The sequence below is a fragment of the Sceloporus occidentalis genome, unplaced genomic scaffold (assembly GCF_023333645.1).
Source record: "Sceloporus occidentalis isolate IW3139 unplaced genomic scaffold, rSceOcc1.0.p SCAF_5, whole genome shotgun sequence".
Lineage (NCBI taxonomy): Eukaryota > Metazoa > Chordata > Lepidosauria > Squamata > Phrynosomatidae > Sceloporus > Sceloporus occidentalis.
The window spans coordinates 49447698-49462994 of NW_028316985.1; the positions used below are offsets into that span (position 1 = coordinate 49447698).

General features: G+C 38.2%; 1 protein-coding gene across 2 annotated transcripts in view; it reads right to left on the reverse strand.

Moving 5' to 3' along the window:
- Positions 1-10489: 10489 nt before the first annotated feature.
- Positions 10490-15297, reverse strand: part of TMTC2 (transmembrane O-mannosyltransferase targeting cadherins 2) — a 239196-nt gene continuing 234388 nt past the window's right edge. For both annotated transcript variants that reach the window (XM_089524013.1, XM_089524014.1), the window contains exon 12: positions 10490-14496. In XM_089524013.1, the coding sequence (XP_089380139.1) occupies positions 14317-14496 (180 nt within the window). In that variant the 3' untranslated portion in view covers positions 10490-14316. The remainder of the gene's footprint in view (positions 14497-15297) is intronic.

Below are 15297 nucleotides of genomic sequence, written 5' to 3' on the forward strand. Positions count from 1 at the left end.
GCAATTGATTTGGCTGCCACGTTTTGAGCTAATTGAAGTTTTTGAACTTGGTACAAAGGTAGCCCAATGTACACTACATTGCAAAAGTCCAGTCTTGAGGTTACCAGTACATGCACTACTATATGTAGGTCTTCCAGTTCCAGGAAGGGGCACAGCTGCCATATCAGCTGAGACTGAATGTGGATATACAGTGGGTTTGGTGCTGAAATGGTCATACATTGTCTAGACAGTTCACACCAAAACTGGGGATTGAGTCCTTTGTTGTCCGGACATAGTGGATTTACTTAAGTTATACATTCTATTAGAAACAGAACACTCTGTATTTGAGCCAGCTCCTGCATCATGTCTACACATAGTGGAGTCAAGAGCTTCCTTTATATTGTCTACTGATTTGCCAAAAACTAATACATATAATGGATGATTCCTTCATATACCACTTAATGAAAAATAGTAAAATGGGGCCTTACATGGCATTTCAGTGAATGAAACAGAGTTACCCATGCATGGGTATCATTTATCTATCTTCACGCACTTCCTTTTGAATAATTATACCAGTGACATATTTTATTGTACTTCTTATTCATGGTGAAAGGGCAAGCATTTTAATTTGAATTATGGGCCAGATATGTAGTGGAAGATGGATCAAATAAGGGGAAGACAAAGATGTTACATGTGACTTTAGTTGTAAATTCCAGACGATAACTCAGTCTTCCTGGCACCATATGCTCTCCATCACTTAATATAGAACATACATTCATAACACAAAGGGAATTCCTACATTTGTAGGAGTTGAAGGGAATATGGTTTAACATTTGCTGAAGAGATGCCTCCTCAGGAAGGATGTAAACCAGAAAGGAAAGAACAGTTTTGCATTAAGGCAAGAAACAATAGACTCCTTTGTATTAATTTCTATGCATATTTCAGAAAATTTCATAATGTCACTGCAACCACAACCATACCAAAATAATAGAAAATGTATTGCATTTCCAATTGGTTATTATAATACAGTTCTGCAAAAGAGCTCTTTACACATTATTACTATTCTCTACTCCTTCAGAAGATAATGAAAAATATTTTAATACATGAAAAATGCAAGCATAATGTTCAAGACATTAAAATGAGTGTGTATGTACAATTTACTAAACATTCCAATACAATGCATATCTACTCCAAATTAAACCGTACTAAATTCATGGGGACTTACTACAAGGGAAACTGTATAAAATTGTAATTCAGTAGGGCAATAGTAGTGGAGGCTTGAATCAGACTATACAAGGTAGAGATTCCAAGGCATTTGTTTCAATCTTTGCAACCACGTGGAGCGGCTTAGTGAGACATGTCCAGTTCATATACTTCTACTACAAGTACACTCAAGCCCAAGTCAGCATGTCAGCATGTGTGCATGTTTTATTAGCATTTGTTACTTAAGTATCATCATAATTTTTGATAACTATTTGGGACTTCCACGTTGAATATGGTGCCATGTCACAGCCTCATTTTAGTGGTATTATTTTAGAAGTTTGTATTCTGACCACATATGGAAAAAGTGTCCTTGAGACTACATCATTTCCAGTTAAATTCCTTTTCTAATCCATGTTTATACAAAAAGGAATAGAAGTCAATGTTGTTGTGGGAAACATTTGTATTATAATACTTGTAAATACATCAGAAGGTTTGGATTAAGGTTTAACACAACAAAAGATTTTTTTTCACCTTTTAATTAATTTTAATCTCTAGCTCTGTTTGCAGATAAATATCTAACAACAGGCTTTTTGGTCTTGCTATGGCTACAAAATGGGATCCTCTAAATGATGCAGTTTTATTAGCTAGAACATATCTCAGCTGGAAGCACTAAAAGCACTTTAATTGGAAGTCAAGATTCTTCTTGTATTATTAAAGTTTAAGACCCAGGTGGCATAGCTTGTGGACATCTAGATGTTCTTGGACTGCAAGTGCTATTAGCCTAGACAGTTTAGGGGCTTGACAGACGGGTGGCGAAATGCTGTCCCTGTTTGCACCAGTTCATTGCTGTGGCAATGACACGGTGCAGCAATGATCTGCTCTCTCTCAGGGGGGAAAAAAGGTGCAGTAAGCAGCTTCCTGGAAGGGGTACCATAATGGCGCTAGCACGCCATGATGACACCCCTTCCAGCCAGTGCCGTTTGAGTGCTCTGATGCCCATGCATCATCATGGTGCAGCCCATGTGGACGGGCATGTGCCATAATGGTACACAGGTGGCAAAAGTAGGGCTGGGTGCATTGTGCCGGCCTGTTTAGGGCCTTAATCAATGGCAAGGGATAATGCATGTTGTGATCTGTTACCATTTGGAGGGCCACAAGATGAAAGACATTCTTTTAAAGGAAGGAAGAGTATGAGTCTGTGTCATCAGAATACTGCAATCATTTTCTTCAGGGGCTATCTGTCAGTGCCTGTAAATGATATTGATGCGTGGGATTGGTTTGTATGAAATCCTAAATGCTACTTTTAGCTGATGTAAGACCAGCAATGTTGAATTACTGAACATGAAGGATCTCATGTAATGATATGGTTCCTTAGTATACCATATGGGGGAAAAGATTACACAGACAGAAAGGAGGTGTGCTACAAGGATGCTGGAAAAGATCAGTTACAATCCTGTTTGATTTCACATCATTTAACCATTCTTACTTGGCCAGAGAATGAGCAGTTGTAGAGAGCTTTGCTTCTTTTTTCTGCAAGCCCTGGTTGCTGGGGGGGAGATGTCCATGGGGCTGATTCCCAGCCCACTAGAGTCCTGGCATACTGCAGCCACTCACTCAAAACCACAAGGTTGCGAGTTCAAGACCAGCTAAAGGCCTCAAGCTTGACTCAGGCTTGCATCCTTCCGAGGTCACTAAAATGAGTACCCAGATTGTTGGGGGCAAATTAGCTTACAGTTGTAAACCGCTTAGACGCTGCTTAGGCGATATGAAGTGGTATATAAATGAAGCTTGTTTTGTTTTTGTTTTTTAGAAGCATGCGATGTTGCCATAGTGGGTTAAGCACTGATTCAGCATCTCCCAGTGACTAAGGGCAGATAAACAAATGTGCAGACAGCCAGTTACCTGAGTTGCTGAAGAGCATTTAACAGGTTGTCCCTACATCAACCCGAAGCTTGGCTGTGACCAAGCAATTGGGTTCATTGACCAACCAGGAGTTGATTGATGACAGATCCAGACCTCATGCTTTGTGGGCCAACCCTACTTTACAGCTGTTAAATGTATATAAAGTTGTGGCCTTTTCCTTCCAACACTATGCATCTTGGTCTTCATTATGGCGACTCCCCTCCATAGCAAATATGTATTGTTTAAGCTGTCAGTTTATTTGCATTGGTTCAACATTCCACCACCACTGTTGGACAGAGAAATAGGAGACACTTGGAAGTTGCATTTCCATGACAACAGCACACCGTAACAAGGAGCAGTATGGCAAAGAGCAAACCAGCCTGGCCACAGTTCTTGTTGAGAAGCCCAAAGCCTACTGATGATCCTGTGCAGACCACCCCTAAGGGGCAGCCTGCAGCCATCTCCATCTTACCCAGATCAGGGCTGCGGCAACCTCACACCACAGCCCCAATCTGGCCTTTCCAGGGTGCAAAAAGGAGCTGCAAAAAGCAGCTCCTTTTTGCACCCTGGAAAAGGCATGATAATCATGGCGCTGCAGCTTTAAGGCACTCCTTTGGTGCTGCATCGTGTAAACGCAGTGCCAGAGGAGCGCTGTGACACCACATGCCATGTGGAGTGGCACGGCCATCATGCCACCATGGGGGCGGAGTTGGGTGTGCATTGTATGGACACCACGCCATGACTCAGCCCCCAGGCTGGCCTTAATGGCCAGTCTGCACAGCCCCCCAGAACCCAAGAAAACCAGATTCAAATATTGTCCAAATGAAACAAAACTTCTAATACTACAAAATAATAACTATTGATTATACATAGATGATACATGTATGTAAGCAAAGAAAGCTCACAGTTTCTTCAGTCAAAGGAAGGTAACTTTCCTCCATCCCAACCATATAAGACACATCACACAGGCCTTCAGGTTTAAATTCCCTACACTGGCTGCCAACTTTATCTTCCTTCAAGGGCAAGTTTGAAGAAATGTTTCTTTGATGCCACCTCCCATGTTTCAGAAGTTGTTCAAAAACACATAATTTAGGAGGTAAATTATTTTCCCCTGCGAAAACAGGGCCTCAGGGAGGGAAAGTTCCTAGCCTTTCCATAGTCAGAGAAAAGCATTCTTATCTTAGACGGGTGAGAAGGCTGGCAGATCCAAGCAGCTCCAAGAATGTTTACATGGAAAGCTGCACTTGCTTAGTACTAATCAGCATAAGTGAGAGGCCTACTTGGCTAACTAAAAGCTTCCTATAAGAAAATCTGCCAGAGTAAATCTGCAAGTAGGCTTGTTAATCACACATTTCATTAATTTTTTGGTCGTGACATGGTAAAACTGACCTTCCTTCTCAACATTCCCCCCTCAAATCCTTCTCTTGCCTTTGTAAACCTGAGAACATCCATGTTTGTTAGACAGGCCCTGAGAAAAATCAAGTTTAAAAAAAAAATGAAGTTTTTTTGAGGAAGTGGAACATTGCTGAACATGACCTCAGAAGATTTGTCAGAACATTTGTCAGAAAAGTGAAATGGAAAACATAGTGTTCTAAATAAAATAAGTAGCTATTTTCAATGTAGCTGTTTTCTTTTTAAACTCTACCTGATTTGTTTTCTTTGTGGATTGTCTTTCAAGTCTGTCACATTGGCATATGCAAGTACATAGTAGCAAATATTAGAAGTGACCTATTAAGATGTCTGACTTCGCACCGAGTAGCTCTGTGCCATATTGTGAATAGTTCCTTTGTAGACAGCCATCATATCATCTTGTGTGGCAAGCAAAATGATTAGACACTTGATATTTTATGGCAGTTGTACAGATATTCAACAGTACAGATATTCAACACTAGAGAAGGCTGCTTGGTATGCTCAGTTTGTAGGACCAAGTGATCGGATGAACATTTTGAGTAGAATACTTGATTGATTATAGTTTCAGGAATGTTGAGTATTTTTAAGCACATTCTAAAAACCAGCACTCAGATAATTAGCTTTATTGTTCATGTATGTAAGATGTTGATTCATTAATGTATCTGATACTAATAACAATTTAAGCTAATCAAGTGTTACAGCCAGACACTGTTTTTCAAAGAAAGTTTAAGTGAGATAAGTTGGTATTAGCACTTTTTTGAGATCTGTGATTTTCTTAGGGGAGATATTTCAAAATAAGGTGTCTTGAACCTTTGTCTTTTCTGAATGCAGCCAAAATGTGCTGCTAAGTAACACACCTTGGAAACAACAAGATACAAGGAACTAGTCACTTCTAATCAGTTCCTTTCCTCAATAACTAAAGTATAACATTATATTGCAATTGTATTCCAATGAGAGATAACTTTATTCCTTGCAGTTTAAAGTTTAAGAACAGTTTATTTACCTGTAACTTGTTCTGTGAATGGTCATCTGAGATCACAGATTTCAGAAAAGTGCTAATACCAACTTATCTCACTTAAACTTTCTTTGAAAAACAGTGTCTGGCTGTAACATTTGATTAGCTTAAATTGTTATTAGTATCAGATACATTAATGAATCAACATCTTACATGCATGAACAATAAAGCCGATTATCTGAGTGCTGGTTTTTAGAATGTGCTTGAAAATACTCAACATTCCTGAAACTATAATCAATCAAGTATTCTACTCAAAATGTATCTTTCTGGAGTTTCTAGAGCTGAATCAATTCTAACCGTTCTCTAAAGTTCACAAACTCCACGCATATGTCTTAGTTTGATTCCTGTTCAGTGCCTCAATCCCATAGCAGAACCCATACTGAAGAAGCAAGAAAGACATTAAAGGGGTGAGAAGTTCATAGCCCACCTGAAGAACCACAATGATAGATAAGAATATATATATATATATATATATATATATATATATATATATATATATATATTTGTTGTTGAAATAATAACACCAAAGTATACCTCTTTCTTTCAAGCCTCTTCAAGAAGGACATAACATTGCTTCTCCAATCACTCCTGAAAAAATGCATCTGCCACTCAGGGGTATCTTTGGAGCTATTTAAATATGAATGAAGCTTCTAATTTTCCAGACCAACATAATATGCAACTGAAATTGTGAACAAGATCTTGACCCTTCAAGCCAGTAAATCCCCTGGATAAGATATGATTCCTCTTGAGGTTTTCACCTTAGATGTTTACTGGTGATCTATTTACCTATTATCAGCCCAATTGCTAGTTGTTCTTCAGACTGGTAACCTTGTACTAATCTTCAAGAAAGGTGAGCCATCAGACTCCTGTAATTACAGATCTAGTAGTCATTTACATATTGCACCCAAATTTTACTCATTATATCCATTAAATGTTGCCTGAATAAAAGGGCTTTAGGAAAGAAAGGAGCACAATACATCAGGTTACGTATTAAATTATCTGATTTGTAGATCTATTAAGGACACAAACAACGTCATTTTTACCACATTGATAACTCAAGTATATATTATAACTCAAATGTTACACAGGGCAGATATTTGATGAAAATGTACCAATATGACCTAGAAATTCTTCCAAAAAATCTTCATGAGATATAGGGGCTCTCCCTAGGATCTTCACTGGCCACTTCTAAACTGAGTTAGACCTGCCATGAATTGTAACTGGAATAGATTTTTAACATACTGGTGTAAGTTAAATGGACTGGAGGACTGTTCCCTTACTAAGCTTTTTTGTTTGGATGAATTAAGATTATAAATACAGTGGTGCCAAGATAAGCTAACAGTCTACAACCATGTTATAAAAAATAGTTATTCCTTATTCTGTAGGCCCTTATGAAATAGATTTTCAATCATGATGTTAGCCAAAAAAAGGGCAGCTCTTTGTTAATGCATGATTTTCTATTTTGTATCCCTAATTTAAGGTCATATAAGGTTGCATTATTTTGAAGAAAAGGGAGATCTGAAGGCTGTGTCAGTTTAGGTGGTTGTGTGTGTGTGTGTGTGTGTGTGTGTGTGTGTGTGTGCCCTTCAATTTGCCTGTTGAATTCTAGCAGCCCCATGAATTACATAGGCAAGGAATATTCAGGAGTGGTTTTTCCAGTTGCCTATCACATATCTTAAGTGATACCAAGAAATTTAATGGGAATTGGATATTTTGGCTTTTCAGGTACAGAATTAAAAAATACCTTTTTGTTGTAATTAAATAGAATAAATAACCCATCATCCACTGCTTTGTCTTGGATACTTAGATACCACAGGGGGAAAAAGTTACTTATCAATCTGTGGTATTCAGATTGAATGTCCCAGGATGTGGTAATAGTGCTCCTGATAATTAGCTACTCATTATGCATCTGGAAGCTCAGTTTAGTTCTGCACTGGTAGTGAATGAGCTGCATTTTCATTTTATTGAGAATGATCGTGTATTATAGATAACTTAAGTCCTGAGTGTTTTCATTCTTTAGAGAATGGTTAGAATTGATTGTTTTGATAGTCATGGAGTACTTATAGTAATCCCTTCCTAAATCTAATTCTTGTACTGAACATTTTAATACACTGTAATTGCCCTTTAGCTGTATATGATAAGGTTTATGACTGACTGACCTGAATGTTGTTGGTGTAGCTTACATTTTGCAGGGCTCATTTTCAAAGAATGGTCTATGTTTCTGTCCTCTTCTGCCTCTCTTTTCCTCTTTTAGCTCCTGATCAGAGTCCTTGGAAGATTTTTATGTTTTGGTGGAGAACTCCAGGAGGCTATATGGCCATTGCAGGGGACTGGTCTGCATTTGGTACCACATGATTTGGTATCACTGATGAAAACAGTTCTAGAAACGATGGTGATTTTGAGGAAAATCCTACACACACTCATATACAGACCTCTGTGTTGGTCAGTGAGGTCAGTTGTTTTATATGTTGCCAGAAAATTGTCTTTAGACTTCAGTCATGCTCCATTTCATTGAGCTAGTGGGAAAGGGGGTTTAAATGAATGGCAGTGCTACAAGAGTCAACTGCATATTTTTTTTCTCTGAGGCACAAGAGGCAAGAGGAACCATTGTCCATTTGAGGAATTTCTTTTCATTGACATTACACATTTTTCAAGCCCTGTCCAGCCCAATCACCTTGTCCAGAGACCCATGAAGTGCAAATGTCCTTCAATCTGGCTGCAGAAGTGAATGAAAAGGAACGTCTGAACTGAGTGGGAAACATGCTAAAAGATGCACATGGGGACTGGGTGAGGCAGCTGCCTCAACAGGTCAGCCAGCTCTATAAAATTCCAGAGATACATTGTGCAGGTTCAAGTGACCCATATTCATGAGTCACACAGACCACAAAGAATAACATTTTAGTTCCTTTTATAGTTATGGGCAGTGGCATCACTAAGGTTGGAATTACTCACACTAAGATTGGAATTACCCAGTGCAGTAACTCATGGTGTCACCCCCCCCCCCTTCATTGACCTCCTCCCATACCACACTATATAGAATCCTTAGGAATGTTTTTGTACTGTGGTTACAAAAAAGGTTAATATCTCACAAAAGTATACATCTCAGAATTCCAAAACATTCAGCCATGGAACTTAAAGTGATATTAAACTGTATTATTTCTGCAGTGCATATGTGTCTCCCACAATTTTTAGTTTAGAACAAAAGTGATTGATCTGCATTAACCCTCCCGTCCATTATTTCTGACCACCATTGGTCACACTAAGGGCCACACATTAGCATGCATATCATTTAGGCAATATGGATATGACACAATATTCGATGATGTGGTTAATTCTCTTCATTGCTGTCTTAGAGATAGGTGGCAGAGTGATGGACCTAAGTCTCTGATTTGTCTGTTTACTGGTATTTTTGTTGTTGTTGTTGTTGTTGTTGTTGTTATCCACCCTAGAGCCAATCTCAACCTGTGGCAACACTGTAGATGAGGCATCTCCAAATTCGCTATCCTCCACTGCTCAAATTTGTACCTGTGACTTCTTTTATAGAGTCCATATATCTAGCATGCAGCCTTCCTCTCTTTCTGCTTCACTCCACTATTCCTAGCATTATTGCTTTCCCCAATGAGTTATGCCTTATTATGATGTGGCCAAAGTTCAACAGCCTTAGTTATCTTGGCTTTCAGAAAGATGTCTGGTTTAATATATTCCAGCACCCATCTGTTTGATTTTTTTGGCTGTCCATGATATCTTCAGCAATCTTCTCCAGCACCACATTTCAAATGAATTAATTTTCCTCCTATCTGCTTTCTTAACTGTCCAGCTCTCGCATCCATACATGGTAATAGGGAATACAATGGCTTGTATGATTCTAACTTTCATGATCAGTTGTATATATTTACATTTTAGGATCTTTTCTAGTTCTTTCATAGCTGCCCTCCCATTCTTAGCCTTATGATTTCTTGACTGCCATCCCTGCTCTGATCAATGTTTGATCCCAGATATGAAAACTCTTGTACTATTTCTATTTCCTCATTGTCTAGGCTGGATTTATGTAAATTCTCTGTGGTCATTATCTTTGTTTTCTTTATGTTCAACCATAAGCTGTCTGTATGCCTTAGATTGTTGCTACACCTTCCTCCTATTTTCACTCCTACTTCTGTGTTCAAGCCTGCTTTTCATATAGTATAGGGTGAAAGGATACAGCCTTGCCTGACCCCTTTGCCAATTAGGAACCATTCTTTTGCTCCATGTTCTGTTCTGACAGTTGCCTCTTGTCCTGAGTACAGATTTCTCATCAGGACTACCAGAGGTGTTACTGGCATAGAAATGTGCAATTGAAACTATCATGCAACAAAAACTTCCATTTCATGTTGAAAGTACCTTACTGGATACTAATACAATTAAAACAAAATGATAGTGATAATATTGTAGTTATAATGGTGGGATGTGATTTTCCTGACCAAGTTATGGTTGCCCTACACAACATAAAAAGAACACTATCTTTGGGTTTTCTTACTGTATGTGCCTTCAAGACACTTCTGACTTACGGCAACTGTTCTGTATGGTTTTCTTGGCAAGATTTATTGGGCAGAGGTTGCCATTGCTTGCTTCTTGATCTGAGTGAGTGAGACTTGAGCAAAACCACCTAGTGGGTTTCCATGGCTAATAGGAGATTCATACCTTGTTTTCTTGGACTCCTGTTCCAGCACAATAACAGCTATACTGTGCAGGCTCTGGACTAACACAAATCATTATTAAGCTAAATGTATTATCATAATTCTTATGTGCAAACATATGGTACAGGAGAGAGATGTATCAACTTGTTTAGAATAACTGCTAGAGACACTGTAATTGTTACTTTCCACCTTAAAAATAACCAACGTTTTTCTTTTAAAAATGTTCATAAAACAAATGAACTTAGAACCCTGATAGAATCAGTTGCTATTGATCTTACATTGAAAGTAGGTAACAGAAGACAGCATGTGCAAGGTATTTGTTATCAATCATTTATTACTGAAAACAAACTGGATTTTCTTATCTGGCACATAAACAATCATTTCTACAAAAAGGAAAGCCTACAAATCTTGATAATTTATACAAATAACAGTTTTCTCAAAAAATAAAAATTTAATTTAGTAAACTTGTGCTCTGTTTTTAAGCACTGTCTGCAATAGCCACCACAAATCCCTGAGCAGAGACATTTTAAACTTATTCCAAAACTGAAAGTTATGAAGCCCAGCCCTACAGTGAAAATGTATGGAGGAACATGGAACATTCTTTCTTTCTATTTTCTTTTTTAATTTCCACTTCATTGTTAATTTCACACAATTTTGTGTGAATCAAAAGTGTGCAACTAATGTAAAAGTTAATTACAGAAATACAAGGAGAAAGGTCAAAACTAAAATAAAAATTAAATGTTAGAAGCTGTGCTTGTATCTGAGGGCTAAAATTTAACAAGTTTCAAGATGCTACAGCTACACAGTATTATTTGCAGTCCCTTACACATTTCAGTAAAAATAAGCCTCACCGAAGTGAGTGGGACTTATTTCTGAGTTGACGTGCAGAGGATTGCCCTGAAAATTCAGTCTTGATGTTTAAAAAGCATTTACTTTTTACACCGATTAAAACAGATTGTGCAGCATAATTGCTGCTAAGTACTGAATAGGCTCAAAGCTACTATTATATGTTATCATATAGTTTAACCTGAAGCACTGAACATGTTGAATTTCAGTCTTTTAACATTTTCTCCTTTTTGATTATAAAAAGAGCTTTTGGAGGGTGCACCATGGGCAAAATCTAAAGGTCATTCATTTGGTACGAGGTCTAAAAGTAAGAGAGGAAAGGTTAGGAAGTCCGAGAGCAGAAGTTGATAGATGGTGCACATGACAATCAGTAATTGCTAGAAAATGATGCTTCTAATGGGGGGAAAAACTTTTCAACTTTTATAAATGGTGGTGCAAACTGTGGTTATGCCAGGAAAGATATGCCAAGATTCCTCAACGTGTGTACATTTAGATAGCCAGAGTGTCTAAAATGCACAGAATAAATGTGTGCCCATTTCTCTCTAAGTACCAAATACACACCTTATACATTTAAAAATACAGTGTGAAAACAAAGGGGCTAGCAACAATTGTGAAACTTTAGCTAATGACTTAATTTTTTTTCTTCAAATGAAAAATAAAGTGTTACAACAATGCATTAGTCCTTCCATAAAGCTCAGTGGAACAATACACAATTAAGAGGACATTTGTACAAACAAGGGATTATGAGAGATCCTCAATCATCTTTAGTTCAAGTGTGCCCCATACTATAAGGCTGCAAAGAAGCACATGGCTACTCCCAAAGAAGCACTATGTCTTGATGAGCAATCCTGCCATTCCTATTTGCATTGGAAATGGGGTTTAAAACAGAGTTTTAAAAGCAGTTTGTGATAGGGCACAGAAATAACAAATTCTCTTGGGTGCAGGCAATCTCTTGGAAATGCCTGAGCTAGCTTTTCAAATTTGGCCTATGTTAATGCCCACAAGTGTCAAAATAAGTGTTGGAATAGAATACTTTATATTATTAATGAGCAATTTGCCTCACTAAATCAAAGTAGTTGATAAATGGCCTGAAAGAGCCCAGGGTAATCTAGCATGGTTTTTAAAAATATTTTTATGCAGATCATAACAACTATGGCGATAAGCTGAAATGTTATTTTTTAAAATAATCTACTTGATTGAAGAAACAGAGAAGCAATATTGGGTTAGACTCTGTACAAGTGTTTTTTTCTGTTTGTAAAAATGTAAAATATATGCAAAAATAATTGGCAACCATTGTCAGTCACATAATCCCTTTTGGTCTAACACTCTGTGAATTCACTAGATGCTAAAAGCATTAAATCCTTTTAGTTTCTTGCTGCCTCTAGCAAAATGTTTCCCTTCTCATAGGTTGCTGATAAATCTCAATCCTAGCATTTCAAAAACATACATACCAACTGCACACATCTTTAAATTGTTCCAGTGACAGGAAACAGATCTGGAGCCAGAGATGTAGTTACCTTTTAGTATTGTATTTTAAAAGAAACAACATGAGTACAGTTGAACTTTGGCATTGGGGAACTCTATAGTGTAATACTGTCCCGGGGAAGCCATGCTGCATCATATCTTTCAGCATCAGAATATAGATTGTGGATGGATACAGTAATGTTACAGATGTATGAAAACTTTCAATAACAGTGTTAGTACATGGTTGTCCTGCACTGGCTTATTTCTAATGGTCTTGACCAGCAGCAAGAATTATGTGGCCTTCTAAATATTGAACTGTCTCTCCTAGCATTCCTCATCATTGTCTCTGCTGGCCAGGGCTGCTGGGAACTGCAGCACAATAACATCTGGAGTGACCCTGGTGTAAACTCAATCTCTAGCCTAAACTAGAATACATCAATAGGAACTAAATTAAGATTTATATACTTCCCATTGATTCAGTGGATCTATACCAGCTGGGAAAAGCAATCTGATTTTGTCAATGTAATAAAGGTCAGTTAAATGTGTAATTCTTCATGCACCACATGTAAATGTGGTGTGTGAGTGGGCCTTTTTTCTTAAATCAAGAGTTAACACATGTTGGTGAAATCAGTTGAATAATCTTCTAGCCTTCCAGTCCTCCACTCCAAATAAAGTGCCTTCCTGGTGGTTTGGGTGTGTGGCATTCAAACAATGCACACCTCCAGACCACCTGGAAGTTGCTCTGAGGCTGCCTAAAACCAGCCTGAAAAGGAGCAGGAAAAAGCCACTCTTGTCCAGTGGCCTGTTTGGGACTGTGGCAGCAACTGGCTTTGGGACAATGGCATCAAGTTGCCATGGTCCCAGACCAATTGCCCCTGGCAGCTCCTTTTGCCCCATATGCTTCACCCCTCTGATCTTGAAATGTTACTTACTTGGTAAAAATGTGCCCAGCACAACAATGATGTGAAGTGGGGAGGAGAAGTGTTCAGCTCTTCCCACCAATGTTCATTTTCTGTTGCCAAAATTAAGACCACACTGACTTCAAATATGAACAAGGTAGATGTAGCGATCTAGAAATTGCCTAGTTTCTTCCTGCTTGGGTACATTTCTGCTGCATGAGGGTAACATGTTGCATGTCCCCATCACTGGCCTTTTCTTGTTCCACTTGCATTAGTTAAACCATAGCCAAGAAACACAATATACATTAATTTTATCAAATGTGTACTTGTCAAGTAACCCTAAATGTCGTATCTTTCAAATCTTTTTCCAGTGGTTCTGCTAGTCTGTGAGAGAGATAAGCAGGCAGCCCTATGGACTTACACAATATTAAGACAAACTGCAAACACATTGGTTTTAGTATACATTTTAATGAGTTACAGCCTCAGAAAATAACTTAAGCTAGTCTTTATCCTTTCATAAATTCGCATGTTGACTGGATGGATGTTATATAGGCCAGTGTGATTTTCTATCAGAAACCACATGAAAATTATCAATGTGAAAATGACTAGGATGAACTGGTGAATATGCTGAAAGGGCCCTTTTCAAATGCTCCAGTTTAAAATCTAGTTCACTTTTACGCTTGTGATGGGAACTATCAAGTCCTTCATGAAGCTCTTCAGATAGTTCCCATCTCCCTCTCATTACCAAAATATCACACCCCCAAAGCAGCCCTGTGGATTCTCCTAGCAGCAATCCTAATCTTAAACAACTGGAGTCCAACTGAACAAGAGCACTCAACAAAACAGTGCCCTGGAAGTTGTTCTGAATTTGACTTTTTTTCACCCCACTCCCCTAAAAGACGTCAAGGGTTTCTCTACCCACATGTCATGTTTTAGATGTCCTTAAGCCTTGCTTTTCCATAATATTCCAGAGTTTGCGTAGGTTTGACTGTGTGATGACATCATCTGGTTTAAACTGAAGGGCTAGGAGATAGTTTGATTCAGCCTCTAGGAGTTTGCCATTGAGGTGAAGAATTGCTCCGAGATTCATTAGGGCAGCTGGATACTGGAGAAAAACAGAGGAAGAAGAAGAGAGGGAAAACATAATTAATAGTTTATTTTGCATTTTTTTCTTCCAACAACTTTCTTTCATATTTTTGTGGGCTACTTATGTGGAACCAATTTAGAAAGTGCCCGGGGGGGGGGGGGGGGCAGAGATGAAGTGCTTTCATGGTCAAACTGAGATTGAAAGATGACATTTCTTCTCTACTGCTCAAGTCCTACATTTGAGCAGTATCTTTGGTTAAATGCTAAAGGAATTAGATTTTCATGGATCTCAACAATCTTAAACAGCTACCAATAAGAATGGAACAATGTACTGTGTTTCACAATGATTAAAGATACAGAAATAGAGCTTCCCTATACAGAATAATCTTTCCCCTTCCTTTCTCCACTGGATTTCTGTGGAGGGTGGTGTAGTTAGAGAGAGTCTATAATTCAAAGCGTATCCATCTATTCCAAGTACATATATATGTCCTCAGAAATCAATATATCTGTAGACTCTAACAAAAGAGTGCCCTAACAATGAGGTATTGGAAAGAAATGGGGGTGGGAATATTAATGACACAATAATATTCACCCCTGCAAAAAACAAACAAACAAACAAACAAAAACCACTAGATCAACTGGCCATACATGACACCGGTTACTTCTTTAAGCTTCAATTATATTTGTACCCTTTTCTCTCTCTCATACTGTCCCCTTTCTGAATTAACAGAATTCACTAGAATTCAACATTTATATTACCTACAACGTCTAAACTATTTCTCAGTATTGCCAATGTGTCCATTTCTAGTTGAACAATATA